We start from the raw sequence: 17,558 nt of genomic DNA, 5'->3' as shown, positions 1-17,558 counted from the left end.
AAATGGTGATGGGCTCGTTCTGTCAGCGGACATTTGGACCAGTAGAAGAGGGCACAGCTTCCTTGGCATCGTGGCCAGTTTAATTGATGGGACGTTCCGGGGGCACACGGTTTTGTTGGGCTGTGAGCACATACAGGGGCACCATACTGCAGATTGTATTTACCAAAAGTATGAAAGTGTACTGAAATAATAATAAATAATGAATTGGGTCGTCACTGACAGTGCCAGCAACATGATCAAGGCGTTTAACCTCCTCCCTGGCACTGAAGAGGAGGCGGAGGGTGAAGTGACCGTGGATGCCAACAGCAGCACAGAACATGAAGAAGAGGATGAGGGACCACCTGCGCCCTCGCAAGTCCATGTGGAAGTGATAACCTCTAATGTAGAAACTATGATAAATCAGTACTTTACTGTGTCAAATTTACATCTGAGATGCCCCATTCACATGCTTCAGCTGGCGATCAAAGACGCCGTTAACGTGCACGACAACATTAATAGGCTGTTAGTGAAAGTCGGGCACCTGGTGGAAAGTGTACGCAAGAGCACCCTGAACACAGAGGAAACCGACCAATTAGGTGTCCGCCCTACAAATGCCTGCACCACTCGATGGAGCAGCCAGCTGCGGATGATTCAGTCGTTCATCCGGTTGTTCCAAAAATACCCGTTATGGCTAAACAAACTCAAGTCTAATATTGCTAACATCAACCTGAATCAAGTACGGCAGCTGACGCACCTTGTCAGTGTGCTGACACCACTGGCAGACCTCACAGACAAAATGCAGAAGGAGCTGGGGAACCTGGATCCTCTCTGCTGTCACAGAAATCAAATCCCTGCTCACCGATGACACTCACGCTGCACTTCCAATGGGCATCGCTGCTTTTGCAGAAACATTGGCAAACAACGTGACAATTCGCTATGGAATATACTATACTGATTAACATCTCATTTTAGCATCAGTGTTAGATCGCCGTTTCAAGACAGAATGGATAATCCGAGATGAGTCTGTATGCAACAAACTCGGGGAGATAAAGTAAGGCTGTGGTTTAAGCTAAAAGTGAAATGCATGCAGATTTTTTTCATTTTTTGGAGCGAGCGGGGGGCGATTTGAGTGGAGCGCGATGCAAACTGCGTTGAGCGCTGAGCGATAATGAGCGGACTGGCCTGATGTGACTTTGAGCGGTGGGAGCGGAGGGGTGAACAGCTCCGTGAGCGAGGAGCTGAGATTCTCACCGCTCCACTCCGCTCATATGCTCTGATACCACCCCTACCTTGTCACAACACAGCTGATTGTCTCAAACTCATTAAGAAGGAAAGGAATTCCACAGATTAACTTTTAAGAAGGCACAGCTGTTAATTGGAATGCATTCCAGGTGACTACCTCATGAAGCTGGTTGAGAGAATGCTAAGAGTGTGCAAAGCTGTCATCAAGGCAAAGGGTGGCTATTTGAAGAATCTCAAATATAATAATAATAATAATAATAATATGCCATTTAGCAGACGCTTTTATCCAAAGCGACTTACAGTCATGCGTGCATACATTTTTTTTTTTTTGTGTATGGGTGGTCCCGGGGATCGAACCCACTACCTTGGCGTTACAAGCGCCGTGCTCTACCAGCTGAGCTACAGAGGACCACTATAAAATATATTTGGATTTGTTTAACACTTTTTTGGTTACTACATGATTCCATATGTTATTTCATAATTTTGATGTCTTCACTATTATTCTACAATGTAAAAAATTGTAAAAAATAAAGAAACACCCTTGAATGAGTAGGCGTGTCCAAACTTTTGACTGGTAGTGTACATGTACAATACACACTCTCTCTCTCTCTCACACACACACTCACACACACACACACTGATCCTCCTCTAATGGATGGATGGGTAGAAGGAAGCAGTGTGCTGCAGAGACATCTGCTATGCATTGAGGATGAGGATTCCAGAACATTCCAGACTGCTGGCATTTACACGGCTGTCAGCCCACATTTACCACTAAGGCCTGACCCAGGTCTCCCAGCCCCAACATATACATACACACACACACACACACATATATTGTGTTATGTAAGTTGAATGGTAAAACACACTTTTGGTTTAAAGATTAACATACATTTTTAGCACCATTCAGTTATACTTCAAGCTCTACATATCCTTTCAGCCGGTCTTATTTTTTTGATAAAGTTGGCTTAGTATCGGTAATATCAGGTGATTTATGGGTTAGATATGTGTACCACCCAACAGCACATTGTCACAGCTGTATTTTATACATGGCCAATTGGCCATCGGATCTGTCCTGCAAGCCCTGGAGACGGTCACCTTGTCACCGGCAATTACTCATGGAGACATGATTGACTGGGGTGGCTTGTATCCGGCGCTGCTACACACACACACACACACACACACACACACACACACACACACAAACACACAAACTATAAATGTATTTGTGCAGCATCAGTACCCTAATGCTGATGATGTTAATGGACATGACTTAATCAGACAGCCCGTAACGCTCTCTCTCTCACACACACACAGTCTCTCACACCCCAGTAAAGAGCTGTGAAATGTTTTCAGTAATAAATGCATTGGCTGCTGGGCTGTGTTGACATGTGGAGTGATAACAATGACGTCCATACTTAACATTAAACACACATTAAATATGGCTGCCGCTCCGCAACTGCTGTTTCCGTTTCGATGCTGCATTCTTTTCCAATGGCCTCTGGTTTTCAACAGAACAGATGATTGTGAATGATATTCATGGGAGGATTGTTTATGCTGAGTCTAATGTAATGAGAGGAGTTGGTTATGTCAGAGTGAGTGGATCCTTGTTTACATACATACACACATACATTATTATACATCAATATGGAGGCAACTGTCAAATTACCTTCATTAAGCATCCTTCCTACACACATACAGTGGGGAGAACAAGTATTTGATCCACTGCCAATTTTGCAGGTTTTCCTACTTACAAAGCATGTAGAGGTCTGTCATTTTTATCATAGGTACACTTCAACTGTGAGAGACGGAATCTAAAACAAAAATCAAGAAAATCACATTGTATGATTTTTAAGTAATTAATTTGCATTTTATTGAATGACATAAGTATTTGATCACCTACCAACCAGTAAAAATTCCGGCTCTCACAGACCTGTTCGTTTTTCTTTAAGAAGCCCTCCTGTTCTCCACTAATTACCTGTATTAACTGCACCTGTTTGAACTCGTTACCTGTATAAAAGACACCTGTCCACACACTCAATCAAACAGACTCCAACCTCTCTACGATGGCCAAGACCAGAGAGCTGTGTAAGGACATCAGGGATAAAATTGTAGACCTGCACAATGCTGGGATGGGCTACTGGACAATAGGCAAGCAGCTTGGTGAGAAGGCAACAACTGTTGGCGCAATTATTAGAAAATGGAAGAAGTTCAAGATGACGGTCAATGACCCTCGGTCTGGGGCTCCATGCAAGATCTCACCTCGTGGGGCATCAATGATCATGAGGATGGTGAGGGATCAGCCCAGAACTACACGGCAGGACCTGGTCAATGACCTGAAGAGAGCTGGGACCACAGTCTCAAAGAAAACCATTAGTAACACACTACGCCGTCATGGATTAAAATCCTGCAGCGCACGCAAGGTCCCCCTGCTCAAGCCAGCGCATGTCCAGGCCCGTCTGAAGTTTGCCAATGACCATCTGGATGATCCAGAGGAGGAATGGGAGAAGGTCATGTGGTCTGATGAGACAAAAATAGAGCTTTTTGGTCTAAACTCCACTCGCCATGTTTGGAGGAAGAGGAAGGATGAGTACAACCCCAAGAACACCATCCCAACCGTGAAGCATGGAGATGGAAACATCATTCTTTGGGGATGCTTTTCTGCAAAGGGGACAGGACGACTGCACCGTATTGAGGGGAGGATGGATGGGGCCATGTATCGCAAGATCTTGGCCAACAACCTCCTTCCCTCAGTAAGAGCATTGAAGATGGGTCGTGGCTGGGTCTTCCAGCATGACAACGACCCGAAACACACAGCCAGGGCAACTAAGGAGTGGCTCGGTAAGAAGCATCTCAAGGTCCTGGAGTGGCCTAGCCAGTCTCCAGACCTGAACCGAATAGAAAATCTTTGGAGGGAGCTGAAAGTCTGTATTGTCCAGCGACAGCCCCGAAACCTGAAGGATCTGGAGAAGGTCTGTATGGAGGAGTGGGCCAAAATCCCTGCTGCAGTGTGTGCAAACCTGGTCAAGACCTACAGGAAACGTATGATCTCTGTAATTGCAAACAAAGGTTTCTGTACCAAATACTAAGTTCTGCTTTTCTGATGTTTCAAATACTTATGTCATGCAATAAAATGCAAATTAATTACTTAAAAATCATACAATGTGATTTTCTGGAATTTTGTTTTAACTTCCGTCTCTCACAGTTGAAGTGTACCTTTGATAAAAATTACAGACCTCTACATGCTTTGTAAGTAGGAAAACCTGCAAAATTGGCAGTGTATCAAATACTTGTTCTCCCCACTGTACACCCAAACACGCACACACATACACCCAAACACACATACACCCAAACACGCACACACATACACCCAAACACGCACACACATACACCCAAACACGCACACGCATACACATACACCCAAACACGCACACACATACACCCAAACATGCACACACATACACCCAAACACACACACATTCACATACACATACACACACAGACATCCAAACACACACACACATACACCCGAATACACACACACTCAAATGTTATTTGACATTAGAAGTTAATGAAGCACATAGTTGTGTGCACTTATGTCCTTGTCTCATGTGGTAACTCTTACCCATTAGAGCCGCTGAGCCACGCATGGAAGCCATTTTGGCTGTGCGTTGTCTTAGCTCAGCAAATACTGTATGGCCCAAAATCTGGGAATCATTTTGTGATAAGAGGGTGTTTTGTTTGTTCCAGTCTGTGGGCTGGCATGGTCCAAGGGCAAGGCTCTTAATAATAATATGTTACCCCAGTTTTACCCCTACAACAACCCCAGAGAAAACAAACAGGCCTATACTGTGGTATTATTGATGCTTATGATGCAGTGGCTTTTGATCGATGTGTGCCGTTTATTCTGTGTATTGATTTGTATGTGCTAGCTAGAGAATATACTGTGTGTGTGTGTGTGTGTGTGTGTGTTGATGATATATGTTATGTCTGCATAGATGAAGTGTATCAGTGTTAGTGTGGGGAGCATTGGAGTTGTTACTATGGTCAGCGCAGGGTTATGAGTAAATCAATAAGCTGTAAAAACGTACATATATTACAGACTCCCCATAGACTCCTTTTAATACCCCTGAGTTATTACTGGCAGTGGCCACATCTGAAACATGTCCAATAGTATTTATCTGTTTTAGCATAACTTTGCAGCGGCTACAGATGGTTTATTAGGGTGCAGGGAGAGGTAGAAAAGCATTGAATGAATGTCAGCTGTTACCTTAAACATGGACTCCTTTTTAGGGACTTTTAAAGGATTGTCCTTGCTCATGTGGTGTTTTGGACCTATCAGAAGTCACTTGATTTGGGAGTAATAGTCAGCAACTAGATATGAAAATGATATAACGTTTCAATTTCCTCTATTAAATAGCCTAGGATCTTTTATAAACGTAACTGCTGCTTTCTTTTTGTCTGTTTCCTAAATGTTATAATCTGTCTCCCCAAGTTTCTGTTACATGTACAGTAGGTCTAACCTGGTTGTTGTGTGTGTTGTCCAGTTACTACAGCCTGGATGACATCAGCCACGAGACCGTTAACAAGTACCTGTCCAACCTGGTGGAGAGGAGTCTCCGAGACCTGGAGTGTTCCTACTGTATGGAGATAGGAGAGGTAAGGGAGTGTGTGCATTTGTGTGTGTAATTGTGTTTGTGTGTGTATGACCTGTATGTCTGTGCACATGTATTCATTTTAATTGATTTGCCTGTAGTAGTCAGGCAGTGTGAAGTTATAAAGCACACAGGTACATACAGAGGGAACCATTGTGGTTTGTGTTGATAGATTTAACATGAATCAGTACGGTTCACCATGTCTTCCCTCCTGTCTTCTCTCCTCCCGTCTTCCTCCATGTCTCCTCTCCTCTTTTCCTCCCTGTTTCCTCTCCTCTCCTCCTTTCCTCCCTGTTTCCTCTCCTCTCCTCCTCCATGTCTCCTCTCCTACTGTCTCCCTCCCTCCAGGATGATTGCACAATTGAGCCCCTGACGTACGGTCGTATCTCCTCCTACTACTACCTGAAGCACCAGACAGTCAGGATGTTCAAGGAGAGGCTGAGGGCTGAGCTGCCCATCCAGGACATCCTCTCTGTCCTCACGGTATGTCTGACTGACTGCTCGTAATGACAACAGAACATGATGACATTGCCTTATCTTCATCAGGGCATCTGTCACCTCCACTATATACTGGACTAGACTACTGGACTAGACTACTGGACTAGACTACTGGACTAGACTACTGGACTAGACTACTGGACTAGACTGTACTGGACTAGACTGTACCGGACTAGACTGGACTAGACTGGACTAGACTACTGGACTAGACTACTGGACTAGACTACTGGACTAGACTACTAGACTACTGGACTAGACTGTACTGGACTAGACTGTACTGGACTAGACTGTACTGGACTAGACTGTACTGGACTAGACTACTGGACTAGACTGTACTGGACTAGACTGTACTGGACTAGACTACTGGACTAGACTACTGGACTAGACTACTGGACTAGACTGTACTGGACTAGACTGTACTGGACTAGACTGTACTGGACTAGACTACTGGACTAGACTACTGGACTAGACTGTACTGGACTAGACTGTACTGGACTAGACTGTACTGGACTAGACTGTACTGGACTAGACTGTACTGGACTAGACTGTACTGGACTAGACTACTGGACTAGACTGTACTGGACTAGACTGTACTGGACTAGACACTAGACTAGACTGTACTGGACTAGACTGTACTGGACTAGACTGGACTAGACTGGACTGGACTAGACTGTACTGGACTAGACTGTACTGGACTAGACTACTGGACTAGACTGTACTGGACTAGACTGTACTGGACTAGACTGTACTGGACTGTACTAGACTGGACTGGACTATACTAGACTGTACTGGACTGAACTAGACTGTACTCCATCATCAGCGGTGGGACTACAGCCATTGATTTGCATTCCGTTTTTGAAATGTTGGAGTGTGTAGTTGAATCTAATAGTCTATCAGGCATTGTGCAGGCAGACGTTATTTGTTCACCATACTACTGTGCTTCTACATGTACTTCTCCCATTGTGTTCACATTGAGCGAGAGGGGGATAGACTACTGGACAGGAGGATAGCTAGATGACCATGATGGAGGTCAGGGTCTCAGTTCTGTCAAATAAACACCTCTTTATCTGGGCCTCATTAACTCCCCTCATCACTCCTGGGTCTCTATGTCTTTGTTCTCCTCCACTGGTTTTCTTCTCTCTTCTTCCCAGTTAATAGTGAGTACCTATTCCTCCTCTCCCTCTGTTCCCTGTTTTAGTCTGTTATTCCTAGTGATGCTGCTGATTGGTTGCTGCTAATTGGTGGGATCATTAGGACACAAAGCGGTTTCACACCTCCGTGGGGGTCACCCGGCGACATCGCAGCTGTGTCAGATAGCCCGTCGTGCCCCCTCCACCCTCTAATACCCCCCCATTATGGGTCTCACCCAGACATTTAGACGAGGGGGAGGGTGAAGGATCAAAGGTTAGATAGGAAGTGTTGGGAAAGAAATGTGTTGAAAATGCAGAAAAGATTGAGACATTTTCTTCCCCTCTTTTGCACCTACAACGCCCCCAGCCAGACCCTACACCCCCCGTCCCTTGTCCACTCCCCCCAGCAAGATCCCTCCCCGCCCCCGTCCCTTGTCCACTCCCCCCCCAGCCAGACCCCTCCCCCTGTTGAACACAAAGGACCTGAAGCTCTACTATTTCCTCTTCTTAAAGTTCACAAGTGACCTACTACGTTCACCCCACACACACACACACACACACACACACACACACACTAAAAAAGAGTATGTGAAAAAAGTATGTTGCTCTTTCTCTCTTTCTCTCCTGCTCTTTCCAACCTTTGCCTCCCCCTTTCCATCCCTCCCTGTCTGTAAATGTCACTAAAGAGAACGTCTGTGGGAGAGATGGATGGAGGGAGGGAGGCAGGGATGGATTGCTGGATGGAGTGAGTAGGGGAGTTAGCAGTTAGTGTGTTATGAGGATCTCTGTATAAAGATATATTGTATTTATCTCCTGCACATCTGCATGCAGACACTAAACCACTGCCATATCAATCATTTTATTCCACTTTTTTCCCCTCATCATTCCCTCTGTTCCTCAATCCCCCTCTTTTCTAACGCTGCATCTCTCTGGTGACGGATGGAACCTTAACAGTCCAGAGCAGGGTAGGCCCAATGATAAATGTCTCCGCTGGTCCTCTGTTGATGAAGTACGTTAGCGAAACTTAACGTACTGCAGTGAATTAGAGAAACACAGAAAAAGAGCCATGCGTGTCCATGCATCTCTGTCTCCCCTGAAACCCCACAAACAAGCCTCCACACAGAACACACCGTCAGCACTGAACACAGCCCGATTGAAAACGCATCATCGTTTTATATCACACCAAATCGTTTATATAGCCTATACATATCTTATGAGGAGTGAGGAATAGAGATGTGGGTAGACATTTAGACATTCAACCTAGACTGAGTGTTTGGTTGTTCGATATCGGTCATTCACAGTTTAGCACACACTCTAACCATATGAAAGGGAACCACCACTGTACATTGTATTAAAAAATAAAACTTTACATTGTGGAAAATTGCTGTGTAGTTGCTGACTTTTTGTAGGATTTTATGAGCAGGTGTGGACAGTTATAACTTAAGGTTTCTTCATTCGCTTAGAGGTTTTGCTCTTAAATATATTTTTGGGGAACTGCTCTCTTGGGTGAGGGGAGCCAGTGATCCTGATGCAGCTGTTTTAACAGAGATGACTGAAACAAAGGATTTAACCACAGAACCACAGCAGGGAACTGACTTCCTCCTCGCTGACTTTGATCTCTCTCCTTCCATCTCTCCTTCTCTCTTTCTCTCTATATCCCCCTCTCTCTCTCCCTCCCCTCCCCTCCCCTCCCTCCCTCCCTCCCTCCCTCCTTTTTTCCCTCCCTCCCCCCTCCCCTCTCTCCCCCCTCCCCCCTCCCTCTCTCCCCTCCCTCCCCCCTCCCTCTCTCCCCCTCCCCCTCCCCTCTCTCCCTCCCTCCTTCCCTCCCCCCTTCCCTCCTTTCCCCCTCCCTCCCTCCTTCCCTCCCTCCCCCCTTCCCTTCCTCACTCTCTTCTTCAGGATGCTGAGGAGTACGGGGAGCTGCCCGTCAGGCACAACGAGGACCAGCTGAACAGTGAGCTGGCTCAGCGTCTCCCCCTGCAGGTCAACCCCCACAGCTACGACAGCGCCCACACCAAGACACACCTGCTGCTGCAGGCCCATTTCAGCCGCGCCCAGCTGCCCTGCTCCGACTACGGCACCGACACCAAGACCGTGCTGGACAACGCCATACGCATCTGTCAGGTTAGTGGAAGATCTGCTGTGTAGGTTTATGTACAGTACCAAACACTACATCCCTCTGGGTTCATCCACCGCCCTGCCCCTTTCTGAACAGTGCACCTCTGAAATACTTCCTCTGTTTTCTTGTGCTTTTGTTCCCATCAAAAAGAACAGCTTGCTTTCATACATCCCAGAATGGATCCTCTCTCAGCCCTGGGATTCAGACCCTGAGCACATTTCCATGTGTCAGAGTCACAGTCAGAGCACCAGTACTCAGTACTTTTTCCTATTTTGCAGTTAACATTTAATTTGGAAAGTTTTATGGGATAGCCTTTAGAAATGACTGATTCTGCATCGCTAACTGGCTACACAAAGTGGTGGACAGTGCACACGGGCATTCCCATGCATTCTTTAATATTCTTTACTTTGGATTGAACGAATAGGCTTTGGATTGAACGAATCTGCGCTGGCTTTTTTCTCTAGGGCACTCGGAAACAGCTGCACAGTGAAGCCTATCACTACAACCATTATTATCTGGGTGATTTTTTTTTTTCCTGGTCGCACTGGTGCTCCCAAAATAAAATGTCAGATCGCACAACTAATTATCCAGGAGCATGTGCCACCAAATGGTTGCACTTTAGAGCCCTGGGCATAGACATGTTATGGAGGTGCCTTGGAGGGCACTGGTAAACAGAATGCCTGACAGTCTTTTCAAATAATAGAAATTATCATTTGTTAACTTGTATTCAAACTATTTCCATTTCAGTGTGATAATTGATCTGTATATTTTGCCTTTTTAAAAGACAAAGACAAATACTGTATCTCTTTTGGGTCTCTGGCTTCTTTGCATGAAAGTGTTGAGGGAGATGAGGACCACAGTCAGGTTTGACCACATGACAACCTGGCGGTGGAACCCCACCTCACGGGGACAGCACGGCTTTAACACCACAGACTGCACTGTCTGCCACTAACCTAACCACCAACCACACACTTACTGCTGATAGTTCCAGTACACACACACAATACACACACACACACACTCTAAGAATACACACACACATAATGTGGATCCTGACCGGCAGTAGGCCCTGTCACTCAGGAGGCTGTTGAGGTGTGGAGATTAGTTGTAGCTCCTCTTAAAAAGAGCTTTCTCAGGGATTGCCCCTAACAACCAGGCCTGCCCACCAAGTGCCCTGGCCACCAGATCCCAGGTCTGCTGGTGATTGGCCATGCCTGGGAGAGATTTGGTCCATGTCTGGCTGTAGGATCTGGATCTGGATCTGTAAGCCATTGTTTCTGCCTTTGTATGTGTGGGGGATGATCTACGAAGCGCTGACTGTGTGTGTGTCTGGTAGTGATTGTCCATTGCTTGTCCATGTGGTTACTTTTCTGGCTTCCTGCTGTGCCAGGCCAGGCTAACAGAGCTTTTCTCCTCCTCATGTGGCGAGGGTATCGTATTCATTAGAGCAAAACGTTTTGCAACGGAAAATGAAATCAAACGTCTCTTTTTGGACTGATGTTTCAGTCCGTTTTCTTCCATTTGGTGCCTAATGTATATGGCCCAGCTAACAGGACTCCAGTGACATCAGCCGTAGTTCTGTCATCATCCATTTGCTTCTTCAGCTTCCGTGAAATGTTAATCACTACTACTTTAATTTGTACTGCATTAGCATTTTGATTAACTCTGCCGGGACTTCGCCTGTGCACTCAAGGTCCTCTTTAGTCATAGTTATTGCCGGGGAATTACTTTCTGATTAATTGAGTTTGTTAGAATGCAGCGTTAGCTCGGCAAACTCTAACCTTACGAGGGAGGGAGCAGGTTAGCGTTTTTCGTCATGAAGCTCTGCAGAGTGGTCACTAGCTGGCACAGCCACAAAGTCATAAAATATGATTTTAAATCTAACCTTAACCACACTGCTAACCCTAATGCCTAACCCTAACCTTAAATTAACACAAAAAAGCAACACCAAAAAGCAATATAGCCAATTTGTACTTTTCAGCTGTTTAGCATATGTGCATGAATGTGTAAAGACATGCTGAATTTGAGTGTGCAAAATGGGCTCAATCGTAATGTAACTCAGTGTGAGTGAATCTCACACTGATGTCAGTGGGGGATTTTATATAGTTATATAAATGCGCACATTTTTCAACTAAAGTAGTTCCTGTATGTCTGTCTATCTGTCTGTGCATGTGTGCATCTCTACAGGCCATGCTGGACGTAGCAGCCAACGAGGGCTGGCTGGTGACTGCTCTCAGCATCTGTAACCTGGTGCAGATGATCGTTCAGGGCAGGTGGCTCAATGACTCCTCTATACTGACCCTACCTACCATAGAGCAGCAACACCTCTACCTGTTCAGGTAAACAACATTACACACACACACACACACAATGAGAATGGTGCTAGGACTCTCTAATTAACACTATGACATGGACCATTTTATAATCCACAGACACTATCAAACTCTGCAAACATTATTATCATCAAGCAGCATCAGTTACATTCTGCTAACCTCAGGGCTGCTCACGCGCGCACACACACTAACACACACACACACACACAGAGAGAGAGAGGAAATTCAAGAGTGAGTGTCCAAAGCAATTTTAATTATTTTTACATACACACCATGTGGATTTGAGACGCTGCTTCCTGCAGTGAAGAATAATTTTGTGAAAACTCAATAAATATGGTAAGGAGAAAGGGATAGAGGGATGAGAGAGGACTGAGGTTCCAGAGACAGCAGGAAGTGTGGTTAGGATTTAAAATCACATGACTAGATCTGCCCCCTGTTGTTCCCCGCAGCAGGTGGAGCTCCAAGGGAGGGAGGGGCGGAGCCAGGGGCTTCCACGGACCAATAGAAGGGCTCCCTGAGCTGATTGCCACCTGCGAGGGGCGGGAGAACACCTTCGCTGCCATCGTGGGGGAGGTGCTTCAGCCCCATCAGATCTCCCAGGTAACAACCTTCTAACATTCTGCATTCCTTCACCTCACCTCACCGTTAAAGTGTCACTTTCCTATAGAAATAGAGGGTTTCTAGGGGTACATATACACTTCACCATGAACCCTCCCGTCTCCATTGTCCTTCCAAGGTGTCTGCCTCATCTCTCTATTCATGTAACGTTCTCACATTCGCTACCAGAGCACTACCAAACAACATATACACACACTCTACCAACGTCAGCCCACACAGACACACACACACACACACACACACACACACACACACACACACACACACACACACGTGAGAAGCATCAGTCTGTCCCGGTGATCCAAGGTACCTCCAGGATCTCCTATTACGATCCAATGAGAGGGTTTACAGCACCAATCTAAGTGCTAATTGCAGCTGTAATGAGAACGTCCAGGCGCCACTGCCAGCCCAGCGGCCTTACCCAATCAGTGTCCCTGCTCCCCCTTCACCCAGCCCCTCCACACACTCTCCCCCCATGGCGTCGCGGCCTGGCTAATTAAATAACTAGATGCGTGGCAGTGTCCCAGTCTGATTCTCCGGGGGACAGTAATCCTTACATAAATAGCTTTTGTTGGGTGAATCTGAAAGGCTTTTCTCATTCTCCCATCCCAGTCCCTGACACTGACAGGGTCTTCAGGAGGAAAACACACATTCACACACCTATCACCCATACTCTCTCTCTATCTCTACCTTCCTCTATCTTGCTTGCTCTCTATCCCCTTTTGGATTTGTGTTTTCTTCTCCATTCGAGTCAGATGTTAAAGTCACCATGACAAAGCTTTAAGAGGCACCTAAGACCATGGGAATGATGTGTGTTTGAATGAATCAAGCTTTCATCAAACGCTCTAGTCTTAGCAGATAGATATGTCCATCTTATACAAGGCTCTCACTTAAGTCTGACTCGCTCTCTCTCTCCCCCACACTCTCTCCCTCCTCTTTTCTCTCTCTCTGCACTCCGGTCTGACACATTTCCTTGTCTCTCTCTCCCTCTCTCATTTCTCTGCACCCCTCTCTGTTTCTCTCTTATTATCCCCCATCCCTTCCTTTGCCCTCCTTCCTCTCCTCTCCCCTCCCCTCCTCCAGGCCTGGTCATTCCTCAGCCATCTGCCGGTGATGGAGGTGCGTCTGAGTGTGAAGGGTTGGTGGGAGGGATGTGGGGAGCAGACAGAGCGCCCCCTCCCTGCGGCCGGGGGGAAGCTCAGGGACGACAGAAGCTGGCTGGATGTCCACGCTGACCAGGAGTACGTCCTGCAAGTCTCACTGCAGCGCATCAACGCTGGCCAGCAGAGGGTACGTACACATACTCATGCTCACACATGTATAAAGGAGCTCACACACATTATTGACGTTAATTATGATTGACTGCTGATAAGTTGATTTGTCATCATGTTTTCCAGAGGAAGCAGGACAGTAAGGCCCAGGCCCCCAGGTTCCCTAAGAATAAGGATGAGGGCTGGTTCCTGGTTCTAGGAGAGGTGGAGCGCAGAGAGCTACTGGCCGTCAAACGCATTGGATACTGCCGACACCGCAGCACCGTTTCCCTGGCCTTCTACACCCCCGAGAAGACCGGAAAGTACGTACGGGAATGTTAAAAATGATTGGTTCAACAAATATTTTCTTTGTGGTCTAGGCCCAGTTAGTTTAGGCATTTTGGGACAGCTGCCGGTGTGAAAGGGGTTTTATAATAACATTTGATTTATTGATATTTATCCCACCCCAAACTCTTACTTCCCCTGGTAACCCTCTACTCCCCCTCCAGGTGTATCTACACGCTATACTTGATGAGTGACAGTTACCTGGGTCTGGACCAGCAGTATGACCTCCACCTCAACGTGACCCCTGCCTGCATCGCTGCCCAGGTCAACAGTGAAGTCACTGAGGCCATGGGAGGCATGTCCTTCAAGTGATATGTCAACATGATGACATCATCATGAGTTACATGATGACAATGAAAAAAAATGAGGAGACAATGGCCACGTATGTCTTTAGACTCCAATGTTCGGGACGTTTACACGGATGATGTGATGGTAATGATGGTGTGACTGGAGATTAGCCTTAAAGCAGGGATGTCAAACTCATTCCATGGAGGGCCTAGTGTCTGCGGGTTTGAGGGAGGGAGGGAGGGAGGGAGGATACAGGGTTAAGTACTAGTTAGTCTGGGGCATGGGCTATGGGAAACTGTGGCCTAATGGGACCCTGTACAATGATCGGTCAGTCAATAGAAATACTCATGAAAGACAGGGCTGTCAAGTTACATTAACATTGTGTAATAAAATGAATAACTATTTTGTTGCAGTACATAATAATAATAATAAAAATATGCCATTTAGCAGACGCTTTTATCCAAAGCGACTTACAGTCATGCGTGCATACATTTTTGTGTATGGTGGTCCCGGGGATCGAACCCACTACCTTGGCGTTACAAGCGCCGTGCTCTACCAGCTGAGCTACATACATAATATCATTCCCCAGTCATATTATGTAAATGATATATCCAGGCATTGGCCTACTCTCCAAATCCACCAACTTTTGAATGGGTGGTGAGGAAAATAAAACCAGATAAAAGGTGGCTTGTTTTACTCAGTTGATTTAGAGACTGGAGAGTGGTGTGGTATGGTGGGGGAGGGGTGACATATTTCATTGAGACTTTGTTGAGATGAAGACTAACAGTAGTAAGAGAGAGCAGCATAAAGCGTGGTGGTTAATGGCAGGAAAAACGTGGCATCACTGTGTCGAACAGGGAAAAGCTGCTCCCGGAGAGGAGTTTAGTTTATTTAGGCTGGCGGGGTGGAACTGGAATTCTGTGCAGGTGTGTGAAACATGCTTCCCTGTAGTGCTGTGGGGCTACAGTCTGGTGTGCCAAACGGTCACATCTGTTGGATGAAATACAGGCACTGCCCTCCCCCACAATCCTTAGTGTATAGCACAGAATAGCCTCCTCCTTTCCCTCTTCTTCCTCTCCTCTTTCTCTGTGGAAGAATCATCTATAGAAGCTGATCAAAGAAGAAGAAAAGAATGTAACCTAAATAAATAGAGAGAAATATGGAAAGGTGTCTCATTGTTTCAATGATTAGTATTTTGTAACTGTATTTCTTTCTATTCTTGGGAGAGCTGACAACTATATTTTAGAACCGAACTTATGAGACAAAATCCAGCTGCTTCTTTGTTCTGGTTTTTGGATTGACCAATCAATTGAAGCAGATGTAACTTCTCTCTTGATTGAAAAATATGTTTTCTTTATTTTTTCTTTAAAATTATTTTTGGTTTTTACAACTTTGAGATAGTGACCTATATATTGTTATGTTATATATTACACTTACTATCAATGCCAAAAAACATATCATGCAAATAATTACTGCTAAACCTCAAATAAAAAGCACACCATTTCATCTCAAACTACACTGCATGTCTGGTTGACCACCATGTCCTTTCTATAGTATATAGTCAGTCTGTCACTGGGACAATTTTCCTCTGCCATGGTTTCATCTGAACATGGAAACCTTATGGTCCTAAAGAACAGCTATCTGTCAATCAGACAGGGGTCAAATAAACATGTCAAACACTTTCAAGTATTTGGTAGTGTTTGTGGTGAGCATAATTTAGACCTCTACTTTCACCCATGCGCTGGACTCACTTTCTTCTCCTGTAGCGGTCAGGTTCACCACGTGATCGTTGGATTTCCACCACTTCACTATTGGATCCAGAATTGCAGAAGGCTAATAGGCCTATTGTATTGGAATTAAACCATAGGGAATGCGTTGCTATGTCTCTGCCACAAATAGCACAGGCTACTTTTTTTTTCAGTCTGTGTGTAGGGTATCCCATATTTGAGCTGAATTACATTTGAATATAATTTCGTTACTTTATAGCCAAAGTGTGACAGGGACTCCAATGTAATTTGATGATTTTCGTCTGTGCAGTCCACAGTGCTAGACGTGTATTTTATTATAGGCACATGTTGTTTGGTAGTGTAGCCTACTGCATTAAGGTTAGTTTAAATACACATTAGGATCACAGGACAGCACTATCATGCTGTTAACATAATTATGAAAATAACCGTTATTCATGGCTATTAGGCTAGCTATGCCTAATATGATAATCCACATTTTCGAGTTAGAAAACCCTGGAGTCGATGTCAACGCCCCTGCGGAAATCTAATTAGCATAATGGAAAAATCCCCATCAAAATCCTTCTGTTTAAGCTAGCTAGAGATATCTGTTTATATCTGATATTTTTGGCATGGTCTGCGTCTCAATCTACTGCAGCTGCCAACGGCCTTCTGCATCTTTGGTAGAAGGTGGCGAGCTACAGCGGTGTTTGTCAGATCATGAGACATCCCGAAAATCGGTCTTCTAACAAAAAGTCTGTATCATCCGAACAGTTTGGCCTACAAACTAATATGTTCTCTGTTTTTCTCTACTACCCCCACAAGCTTCACTTCATGGGACTCATCTGAAGTCTTACCACTGATCTGCCACCTTTCGTCTGTATTATCAGTCTGGGCTACACACTAATATGAACCCTCCACAGAAAGGTGAGGCTATCATGAACGCATACATGGCAGTTGTTTTGCTCCAGGACGCCCACAAGCCTCACAAGACTCATCTGAAGGTAGCCAGGTACCAGTTAAAAAACAGAATATATGGAATATATGGAAGTAGTTTAGTGGCCAGAATGTTTAGTTAAATATGGGTAAAAAATATATATACATATTTCCTGATCTTAAATTTCTCAGATATAAGACAGACACTTTAAAACAAACATCCTTTTGATTTACTTTTTGACAATCTGTTTTTCCATGTATGAATCGTTAGTCAATGCGTTTCTATGAGCTAATAGCAGTAAGGCCAAATTCAATGTTTCATCAAGTAATTAATTACTTTTTGTATAGGCCTACCTAAAGGGGTCCTAAAATTCCAAATCAAAGCTAAATTATCCTTGGTATGACCATCTTAAAACAATTCCATATGTTATCTTAGTAGAACCC

At 45.2% G+C, this 17,558-nt stretch overlaps 1 protein-coding gene across 1 annotated transcript in view; it reads left to right on the top strand.

Annotated features, from left to right (window-relative positions):
• LOC121586006 (activating signal cointegrator 1 complex subunit 3) overlaps positions 1–14,929 on the top strand; it is a 164,333-nt gene extending 149,404 nt beyond the window's left edge. Inside the window, exons 36-43 of the mRNA XM_045213014.1 lie at positions 5,766–5,877; positions 6,222–6,356; positions 9,401–9,625; positions 11,808–11,959; positions 12,403–12,553; positions 13,655–13,861; positions 13,969–14,144; positions 14,331–14,929. Of these exons, the coding sequence (XP_045068949.1) occupies positions 5,766–5,877; positions 6,222–6,356; positions 9,401–9,625; positions 11,808–11,959; positions 12,403–12,553; positions 13,655–13,861; positions 13,969–14,144; positions 14,331–14,478 (1,306 nt within the window). The 3' untranslated portion in view covers positions 14,479–14,929. The remainder of the gene's footprint in view (positions 1–5,765; positions 5,878–6,221; positions 6,357–9,400; positions 9,626–11,807; positions 11,960–12,402; positions 12,554–13,654; positions 13,862–13,968; positions 14,145–14,330) is intronic.
• The last annotated feature ends 2,629 nt before the right edge of the window (positions 14,930–17,558 follow it).

Source organism: Coregonus clupeaformis, unplaced genomic scaffold, assembly GCF_020615455.1.
Source record: "Coregonus clupeaformis isolate EN_2021a unplaced genomic scaffold, ASM2061545v1 scaf0071, whole genome shotgun sequence".
NCBI classification, from domain to species: domain Eukaryota; kingdom Metazoa; phylum Chordata; class Actinopteri; order Salmoniformes; family Salmonidae; genus Coregonus; species Coregonus clupeaformis.
The sequence above is the reverse complement of the archived record's forward strand: the minus strand, read 5'-3'. Positions and strand labels throughout refer to the sequence as shown.